At 44.1% G+C, this 10,903-nt stretch overlaps 1 protein-coding gene across 5 annotated transcripts in view; it reads left to right on the forward strand.

The window, feature by feature from the left end:
* The window catches only part of CFAP299 (cilia and flagella associated protein 299), a 208,855-nt gene extending 201,993 nt beyond the window's left edge, over positions 1-6,862 (forward strand). For 4 of the 5 annotated variants that reach the window (XM_068680472.1, XM_068680474.1, XM_068680471.1 and 1 more), the window contains one exon: positions 1,396-1,585. In XM_068680472.1, coding sequence (XP_068536573.1) covers positions 1,396-1,491 — 96 coding nt within the window. In that variant the 3' untranslated portion in view covers positions 1,492-1,585. Of the gene's footprint in view, positions 1-1,395; positions 1,586-1,633; positions 1,897-2,788 lie in introns of those variants that run through there. The other variant, XR_011096016.1, reaches the window with a different exon arrangement.
* The last annotated feature ends 4,041 nt before the right edge of the window (positions 6,863-10,903 follow it).

The raw sequence follows: 10,903 nt of genomic DNA on the forward strand, positions 1-10,903 counted from the left end.
ATGAACTAAGCTGGGCAATAATTTGTTTGGGTTTGTGCAGAACAGATCCTAGGATGATGGTTTCTTTGATGTGCTTCCCATGAAAGATGGTCGCGTATGAATAGTAACAGTACAAAATATCAAATTATATGCATTTCAGAATAAGTGCATTGGTTTGCTAGAAATTCAAAAATGCATACCTAAAAATGTGTTTGGTTGCATTGAAAGTGGGCCACCAATCTAACTTCCTGCAGCTGCAGAACATCTGTAACAAATAAGCAGCTCTTGACTGTCTATGTGAAAGATCCTCGCATGCCAACAGCCAGGCTAGGAAGCATTTGTGTGTGTACATTGTGTCCCCCACAGGTTGCATGGCACAAACCTGTGACTGCCTTAGAGATCCATCTGGTTTTGGCGCTTCTTTAGTACTTGCTCAAGCAGACAAAGCTTTTGACAAAGTTCAGGACAAACTGAAATGAGTAGGACTTCTCTCTTGTGCTGGTTTCAGCTTGACCAGACTTAGTGCCAGCTGCCTGATCTTTGCAACTGGACTTTCTCTTTGACCAAACAGATGATGGTCCAGTTGTTCCTAGTTGCACGTAGCTAAAAGAACTCTATTACTCTCTTTCACAGAATCATCTAGGTTGGAGGAGACCTCCAAGATCATCTAGACCAACCTCTGACCTAACACTAAAAAGTCCTCCACTAAACCATATCACTAAGCTCTACATCTAAATGTCTTTTAATGTCTTGTAAAGACCTCCAGGGATGGTGACCCAACCACTTCCCTGGGCAGCCCATCCCAATGCCTCACAACCCTTTCAGTAAAGAAGTTCTTCCTAACATCCAACCTAAAACTCCTCTAGCGCAACTTTAGCCCATTCCCCCTCGTCCTGTCACCAGGCACGTGGGAGAACAGACCAACCCCCACCTCGCTACAGCCTCCTTGACGGTACCTGTAGAGTGCAGTAAGGTTGCCCCCGAGCCTCCTCTTCTCCAGGCTGAACAAGCCCAGTTCCCTCAGCCGTTCCTCGTAGGACTTGTTCTCCAGACCCCTCACCAGCTTTGTTGCCCTTCTCTGGACGCACTTGAGCACTTCCATGTCCTTCTTGTAGTGAGGGGCCCAAAACTGAACACAGTACTCGAGGTGCGGCCTCACCAGAGCCGAGTACAGGGGGACAATCGCTTCCCTAGCCCTGCTGGCCATACTGCTTCTTATGCAAGCCAGTGCAAGAGAGAGAAATAAGACTGTCTAGCACCTGAACATCAATTTCCATTGAGAAAAGGAATTTTCCATTCCTCAAGCCTAGTTGCACTTATTGAACTTTATGTTCCAAGGGAACAAGCAGACTGATGAAATGACAGAAATATGCCTTGACTTTTCTGACTGCCTATCTGTAATATTCTCTGTTTCAGGTCTACCCAGGAGACAACACAACACGGACACCTGTTAAAACAAATCTCTATCTCCACATGGTTATCTACGACCACATCGTTGGAAGAGAACCCTAAGGTCCCTTTTCCTCCCAGTGATTCCTTTAGCTACTTTAAAGTCATTTGGAAGAAAAATAAACAGGTTAAAAAAAATAAAAATAAACAGAAAGACCTTTACCTTGTGTTTAGGGGAAGGAACGGGATTTTTGTGCTGGTTTAGTGCTGTTTTTTGCCTAGCTCAAGAGAAGTAACATGGAAAGAAGACTCCACACTGCTGTATAGTCCATGTATCTGGCTCCCTTGCTTGCCCTCTGTGAAGTCCCACCGGGTGTGTGAATTGCAGAATCACCTAGAAGGAAGATAGATTTGGAGCCAACGTTCCCACTGCTACTGAGGCTGCAGGGTGACCAGGACAGATGGAGGTGCTGCATTCTTGCCTGGAGTAAAGAAGAAGCTACTGTCCTGTAGTTCTCCAACAATGAGGTATTTTAAATTCCTCCTGGGAGTCTCTTTTTCAGGCAGACCTGGATTTGTGTTGAGCAGCTAACACCATTAAATATGGACCAAGTCATTCACGTAGTAGTGGAGGGAAATCACTCCACTAGACTGGTAAATATAAAGAAATCTGCAGCACTTTGATGAGTGGTTCCTTGAAGGCCACTTTTCATCCATTCCTGCTCTTGTTGCTGTTCTAGTACCAGCTTGCCAGAAGTTCAGGCAGCAGTGCAATGGCCCAAGGGACTCTCTTACCTTCCCAGGGCACTTCGGTACGTTGCCCGTACTTACATGACCCAGCTGGTAGAACCACCAATGTGGTTCAAGTCTGGTTACTGGAAAATGGCACAAAGCTAAGTGGCAGACAGAACTTGCAGGAAACAAAAGAAATAATTACAGAGAAAAGAAGAAGGATGTGGAGGTGAAAGCAGAGGAAACAAAGGCAGAAAGGGGCTGGATAAAATTCCCTGGACCTTGTTTGAGGGACTGGATGATTTTCATGATCTTTGCTGGCCTTAGCACTTTTCACTTTTTGTGAAAAGGACAAGGGAGGGAACCAGACAAGAAAAAAAGATGGTAGCAATGCTGCTAGGCTTACCATAGGGTGGGGTTTATCTACCAGCCTCATCACAAGCATGTTCCCTTTGGAAAAGGCTGAGAGCCTTGGTCTTAGCAGTTGGCGCATTAAATATCCCTTTACTGCAAGGAGAAGGGAGTGTTCCAACAATTACAAAGTGAAAGTTGTTACTTCAAAGCTGCAATAATTTGGGAGAGACTTAGAAGCCTTGTTTTCGTTCCCATAAAACTTTCAATGTTATGAACTTCTGCCATTTCCCAAATATAATAAAATCTTTTACTGTAACGTCTTGCTTTTACACAGAGCGCTCCGTCCCGCAGCACCCGGACAGGCTGGAGGTTGGTGTGCTCGTCTCTGAACCGCAGTGGGGTTGCGGACGAAGCTCCGGGATCATGGCGAGGCTGCGCAAGGTTTTGGGCCTCGCCTCTACCACGGGGCCTCGGCCTCTGCCTCCATCGCCGGGTCAGCAGAGCCCCCTAGTGTAGACGAAGCAGATGCCAGCAGGAGAAGGTTCCCTGCCCGCGGCGGGCACCCACTGCAGCCCTACACATCAGAGGTGCTGGAAATACACCAAGGGAAAAGGCTGCTCGGAGGGCAAACAGGCAAAGACAAATTGTGTCTCTTCCAAGGGCTGGTGATGGAAAGACAAAAAGCTCAAGACTTGGGTAACTCTGGTTTTGGGGAGGACCGTGTGTGGGAGACATACATCTGTAGAGGGAATACCATGCTCTGTTAGGGCAGACTTCTGACCTTGGTGCTTCTAGGTGTTTTCTTCATTTAACAGTACCAAACATGAAGATTTCCATCATTCCTTGCATCACATCGAAAAACTAGGCTTTGTGGTTGCTTCAGTCTTGATTTGCAGCCCCTGTATCTTGAGGCAGCTCAAGGGAAGGGCTAGAGATTGACTTACTAAATATTTTCATAGCATTAAAGCAAAATTGCCTTGATAGCACGGCTTAGATTTTGGGATCTGTTTTTCACGAGACTAAATCAGAGAGCCTGAGTCATTCTGAAAATATTAGTTTTTGCCTTTCTTGAACACTGGAGAGGAAGAAATGCTCATTGTGAAGACTGATAGAAGGGACAATTGGTAGAAAATTATATTTTTAATTCTTCTCAACAAATGAACTGCCATTATTTTCCTCAATCTAATCAGTTTTCAACACGATTCTTAAAAACCTAAGTTGGAAAGTGGTCCCTGGAGTTTCGAGAGCTTTATCTCAGTGTCATAATAGTAGTAATATAAAAAAAGAGGGAAAGAATTAGTGAAGTAAAACATAGCAGAAGAAATTTTTTTGACTTTAGAAGTTGTTTCCATGTATTAAACTTCCTTTGTTTTTATCTTGTTGGTTAATATTGTTGATCCTGTTGAAGAACCAGCAGTCTAACAGAGTGCTGTGTACATCTGTAGGAAAAAGGAAGGGAATTACGACCAAGTGGGCTTTATGTGTTTTCAGGCCAGTGAATACAGCAGTGGACTGTATATCCTTAAAGATGAGTAACTGGAAGGCTGTAAAGATATATGAAGCCTCATCTTTTGCAATTGGTGCTTTGGAATTGTAATTTCATGCAATTTCTGACTGGAGTGATAAACCTCATTTGAGACAAAAGTCTGTAGTGTCTGATACAGAAGAATAATACTCGTTGAGCTTACAGAATTACTGACTGCTCGGTAAACTCATTAGATTTCTTCCCAGCCATCCTTGCCTGTGAGCTAACCTCCTGGTGTCCTGTCTCTTCTGACGTTCAAAACACAGGACCCCAGAGCATTATCACAAATGAAAGCTCGTGAATTACATGTCATAGTACTTTGCCAGTCCAAAGGACTGAACCTAGCCTCTGCTGTAAGTGAAAATCTGTCCCCAAACACTTCTGTAGTCTGGCTTGTGTTTTTAAAGAAAAGGTTCATTTCCTTAGACAAACAGAATAGTGCCTAAAACCAGCTAAGTGCAGTTTCCCTAAAATGACAGTGGTGGTTTTCCCAGCATCTTGTCACTGTTCAGCTTTGGGTAGACACATTGCAAAGTGGACATGCCAAACACATGGTAATCAAGAGGAAAGCTTTCCAAGGACTGATAACCACATGAAAGCTCCCTGAATATGCTCCTATGCTCTGTGACTCTTCAGCAGAAACAAATACAAACTGTCCAGCCTGAAATTATTGCCTGCTATAAATGCAAGGGGACTGGAAATTTCTGTATTTTGTTCTGAAAAGAAACCCTGTATCATTGCTGATCATGACATTTACTGCAGGGACAGAGTGGGCATGCTGCCGTAAGATAATTGATTTTAGGCATCGATGAGAAAGTGCATCCTTGCAAAGGACCCGCTGAACTCAGGGCTTTATACCAATGTGTGTTTTTTTTCAAGCGTGTTTAAACTGCATAAATGAGTTAATGGACAACAGATACTATTAGCCTGTATATGTTTTGGATTCTTTTATATTGCTTTATCCCCCCTGCCAAAATTGTAGCCCTCTTCTTTTTATGTGGAGCATGGATCTTTGGTCTTCTTTGCAGGTTCGTAACATTTTTGTTGTTGTTATTCTGGATATTAAAGTGAAGCTGAAAAATAGAGATTGGTGATGAACAGCTCCATCCTGAGCTACAGACAGAATCACAGGAAGGGCTATTATTTAGTATTAAATACTGTGCTTTGAAATGTCATTTTAAACCAAGATCTGAAGTTTGTTGCCCTTAAACTATAACAACAGGATGGTTTGACATAGTTGGAAATGTCTTGTATTACATTAAATGAAAGTCTGGTGAGTTTGGTGTGGAGAGGCCTCAGCAGCTTTTCATTCTCAGACCAAAAGTGGTTTCATGGAAGGCCAGCTGTATGAGGAACCCAAGCAATGCAGGTAGTTAAGCCCCACACTTAAATTTTATGGCTATTTAATAAGGTATCTGAAAATGCAGCGGCACTGCCTGAACTCTGAAATTCGTGATTCCAGCTGCAGCCTTGCCAATCCAGTTGTGTCTTCACAGCTGAAAGAAGGAAACAGATGATGCCAGTACCACCTCAGTAGCTGACCCCTATCTCACGTAAAGAACAACAAGACCTCCAAGGAGCATACAACTTGTTTGTTAGCTGTTCTCCTTTTGGCCATCAGTGAAAGAAGTTGTAGGGGAAAATCCTCCATTAACTCCAACTCCCCACGTACAGAAAAGAAATCAGATTAAAAATGAATAAAACCTTTGGGCAATTCTCTGCGAGGCAGGCAGGGACAAGCAGTGCAGGCCAAGCCACTGTTCCCACTGCAAAGAAAACAAAAACACAGGTGCTGAATGTACTGAAGCCATGCAGATTAGCCCTGTGTGCAGTACATGCTCTTTACAAGAAGAAAAAACATCATTCTTGTTATTTGGCTATTGTTCGCTTGAGGCATGTTTTATTTCAGCTCGACTCCAAGCAGAGTTATTATAGATCCCACAGCAGAAGTTCTCTGTGATGAGAGAAACATGTGATCTCCGGGCCCTAGAGAAGAAATTATGCTGGGAAGGCACCTCCAACGGGAAGGCTGATGCTGGCCACCTGAGCAAACACCCAGCCTAGAGAGCATAAAAAAGCAAGCAAAATGGATATATGTAATGGCTGTACACAGGAGTAGTTTGGTTAAAGTTTCTCCCAACGATGCTGCCTAGAGAAAGATGATTTTTTTGGTACGCATCTCTAAGACCAAGAGCTAGGAGGTGTAATGGGAGAGAGCACCGTGTTGTTCCCCAGTTAAAGAAAGAGACAGTTTGTCATTTTGCAGTTGGTGTAGTGCAGTTCCAAACACAGCTTGCTGATGTGCTGTTTAGTGTTCTCCTGTGCTGGTTACAAACTTTATGGCATTGCACGTGGAAACGTGCGTATAGGGGATGCAGGGAAATGATTTGGCTTGGGATCAGTGAGTCCATCAGAGCTGACAGCAGTGGAGTCTGCTGACTGGGTCATGGACCAAATCCAGTGAAAAGAGACAAGGCTGCTGCAGAGTGATGGCTTTTGGGGCACAGAGGGAGCACCTTAGTCAGACCTTCTGGGTCTAGTAAGAGTGGGGTTGGCTTAGGGGGGTTGGACACATGCTGCTGGGAGCAAAGCTGGTGTCACTGACCCACGGACGTGGTGGCAGGAGCCCACCTGAGAGAGGCAAACAGATGGTGCAGAGGGCTGGTGTGAGCAAGCTGAGGTGAAGCTGCAGGGGCTATTCACCAGATGACAGTGAGGAGAAGTGGATGTAGGAGCCACAGCAGTGGAAACTGCTTTTGTAAGTAAATTCTGGGAAGCCTGAAAGCCAGGCAACTAATAAACGCAAATGTGGGATTGGCCTTCACATGCTGAACAGATTTTGCTAATATCACTTTGTTATGCAAATATGTAATTATTTCATTTCCCCCAGAAAGAGTATTTGTGGTTTCCTCTTCCCCGGGACTTCCGAATGCTTGTGTGGAGGGAACAAATAACTGTGAAGTTACCAGGTATGTGCATTACATGGCAAGCTCTGAAAAGGTGGGAACCTGGACATTTTTGGTGGAGGTTTTAAACAGCACTTTTGAAAGGGGCTGCTGGGGGATGGTGAGGTTGGCTCTGACAGTGGCACAAAAGTTGCTCATCATTTAAATAAAGTTAATTAAGATTGAGGCCTACGAGGTGCCTGGGGCTAAGGAATAAATAGGCTAGGTTGCTTACAAGTTCAGCTACTGTACAGTAACGTGTATGAAGCGCACACCGGAGTCTCCATGGTGGATCAGATTGGAGCTGTGGTAGCAAAGAGCTGCCAAGGCCCAGCAGGGAAGGAGCAGGATCTGCACACTGGAACGGAGCTGTAGCTCAGAAGGCTGATTGACACATGTAGATAACCTGCTGTAGTCCTCAGCAAAGCAAGAGAGAGCAAATGAGAAGCATGCACTGACCCTCCCTTTCTGTAGTACCATAGGTAGAACAAGCACATGTGGGTGATCAGCTTGGAAAGTCCAGTCCTGACCAACTGAAAGGCAAGTAACTTCTGTAATTACTAAAGGGAAGAAAAAGGAAGTCAGGCTGTCTTATGCATAGCCAACATTTCACATAGTTTCAATTCGATTCTGCCTCAGATGTCTGTCTGCAAGTGCATCTGTAGACACAAGCTTACACGCACCAGCTGGCATTCAGTGCCTGCTTCTGGAGCAGCATTATTTGACCCCTTCACGTCTTCCCAGTTTTTTCTGACTGGGGAGCAGGGTAAGAAAAAAATAGTACTAGATTACCTGTAGCTGTCTAAATGGCTATCTCAGCTCCACAGATGGAAATCTATAGAGTGACCATGCTGGATAGGACGGAGTCACTTCATAATCACACCAGTGTGTGTGCAGAATTTGTCCCATGTGGTGATGGTTATTCTTTTTGTCTGCCTGCATGTTTTGTAGCTTTTCATGCCCCTACAGCTGTTTTTTGTAGAGACCTGCCCTCCAGACTGACTAAGACCTGATCTGTACATTTGTACCAGAATGATTTGTGTTCTGTGCAGAAAGGCAGATGAGTTTATTTGGATATTCCAGAAGAAGTGATTTAGGAAGTTGGACAGTGTTTTGAGATTTGGAGCCTGTCAGTATATCATACTGAAATGTTTGCCTTGTTTTTATAAACACAGGAAAGGCAGGTAAGCTTTTATTCCACTCTGTTGCTTTGATGATTATGCCATTGAGCTGCTACGTTTGGCAAACCAAGACAGAAAAAAAGGGGGAGGGAGAAAAATAAGAAATTAACACCACATTTAGTCATCTCCATTAAAAATGCAAAATACGTAGTGTTTCTGCACCAAGTTCAGACTCATTCTGCACAAATCATTTTTACTGCTGTTGCATCAACGTCAAGGCCCAAAGCATTTGTTAACCCTTCTTAGACTTCTGATTGAGCTTCTATGGATGAGCCTCTATGAAGAGAGAATGTGAAGAGCCAATCAGCGTGCCTGTTAGCCAGGTGGACCCAGATTGACAGACAAGTTAAGGTGCTCCATTACTCTGAGTTTCTTCTCTTCAGGCATAACTGGCATCAGTTCTGCAGGCAGCTGAAAAGCTGAGAGCAGAGTGGAGGTGTTAAATTGAAGAACTTATTGACAGTTGTTGCCCTTCCTAGGTCAAAGGCTTACTTGGTGAAAATCATTGCAGCTTAAATCAGTGAAGGAATAGCAGTTGAGTCTCGGGGGAAAAAACCACACACATGCACAACACTGCCAGTCTTTCAAGCATGGCTACTAAAACACAGTGAATCTTGGCTATATATTGTGGAAATGAGTGAATCACTGTAGTTTGTGTCCACTGAGGATCTGGCCCAGAGAAAAGGCCTCAGGATTTGCTTGTGTATTGACACAAAGCAAACAACAGCTTTTGGCTCATATGCATTGCCAAGAGATGTGTCAGAGAAGCACAGGATTGAGCCCTAAGGTGGACTTCTACAGTACTCCACCTATTACTGACCTCCAGGTAGAGTATGTCCAATTAACACTGACCCTTGAGCCCAGTTGTTCAAATGTTTTTTTTTCACCCATCCAGGTGGTAACACGCTAACTTGAATACAGTACTGTTGTGAGACAGTGGCAGAATCCTGGCTGAAGTCAGCTAAACGTTGTCCACTGGTGCCCCTCATCCATCAGTCCGGTCAATTTATCACAAAAAGCAATCAGGTGGGTCGGGCATGACTCACCCTTGGCAAATCTGACCATTCCCAGACATGTTTTTCTCCCTTGTATGCCCAGAAAGGTGTCCCAAGAGGACGTGTTCCACGTTTTCCCCAGACACTGAAGTGAGACTGTCAGTTCAGTCAACAAAAAAGTACCTGTTGGTGCACCTCCTCTTGACAATGGAGCTCTGACAGGTGTACTGGAGGAGACTTCTGTCTCCCACACCCCGACAGTCCCCTGTCTTTCCTATACAAGAGCACAGTTCAGCTGTTAGAGAGCTTCTTTATGCTGATAGGCAACAGTGCTTAGCTTCTAGTACTTGGGGATCGGTTGCTTAGAGGTCATCATAGGGTGAAACTGAGGCAGGACTTGCCCATTTTTCTGGGAAAATATTCAGATCTGACCTTTTCATTTGGCCTTTTTTATAGAAAAGTTTAAAATGTCAGAGCAGCACCATGGCCTTCATATTTCTTCCTTCTTTCCAAAGCAGAGCTAGCAGAGTTTCTTTCAAGGGGCTCTCCGTTTGCTTTTTGGAAGATAGACATTTAACTTGTTCTTTTTTTAACCGCGAGCTAATCTGGAAGCAGGAGAAATTGCTGCCTTAATTAAAAATTAGTACTAATTGTGTCAGAGAATGAAATGTAGCAAAACCATATCAGTAAATGCTGACATGTGTAATCATTGTGTAATTAAGTATAGTATATTGGCCCTATGAAACTTGGCCCATCAGTGCAACCAGGCTAGAGACCCATCTGCTTCACTTGGAGCAGAACTCAGGCCACAAAATATATTAAGAAAAACTGCAGAACTACATTTCCATTCTGGAAGTAGCGCCAGTGTCAAAATATCTACTGAAAACCAAACCACAGGTTCTTTCCATGGCCCTCATTGCTGTTTGTAAAATGTTATTTAAGAAACTGAGCTGAAAAGATGCCCGTGGAGAATTTCAGATGGGAGGTAGTCAGAATCCAAACTAACCAACCACAATTTATTTAAACCAAAATATTTCATTTTAAAGGAAACCATTTTCTCACTTTGCCAGATCCCTTTGCCTACCTCTCAATGTTTTAATACATCCATATCTTAGCAATAAACATTGATAGAGAGAAAGAAAACAAACCATGGCTGACAGGATAGCACGGTAGCTTCTGCCAACTCATCAAAGGCCATTAAGTGTGCAAACCAGCAGTGATGAATATTCATCAATTGATGAAAGAAGAATTTCCCCCCACAATCAGCAAATTCAGATGCTGCTTTCAGATGCAGAGACTGTTGTTTGTGTGCCAAGATCTATATTTTTCAAAAGTGGGCACTGATCTGTGGAGCGTCTTTTCCAAGTATCCACATGGCTGTCACTGAAGGGGAAGGGTACAGAATTATCCTGGGGGCTCGCGATCTAGCTCAGGAATATGGCTTTGAAGTGGACAGTCATAGCAGCACAACTCCAAGAGTATCTTCACGTTGGCACGGACAGCAAACCGGCTGACCAAATGCCTGCTGTTGGATGAGCTGAAGCATCTCTTCAGGTTCCTCTGCCTCCATTGGTTAGAAGGGGACACCCAGCTAGACCAGGCACCTGCAGTTAGGTGTCAGTCTCCACCAGTATGCACCCTTCATAATAGCATGTATTTGCGATGGTCCCCCATTCGAATTTCAGATGTACTTAAGTGACTGAAAGTAGCAGGTTCACTGACTGATTTTGGCATGTCACCCCACACTTCTACTTTCGCAGTTCAGGGGAGCTTTGAAAAACCATCTAATATCGTGTAATGCCT

This window comes from Anas acuta, chromosome 4 (genome assembly GCF_963932015.1).
Source record: "Anas acuta chromosome 4, bAnaAcu1.1, whole genome shotgun sequence".
In the NCBI taxonomy this organism is placed as follows: Eukaryota; Metazoa; Chordata; class Aves; order Anseriformes; family Anatidae; genus Anas; species Anas acuta.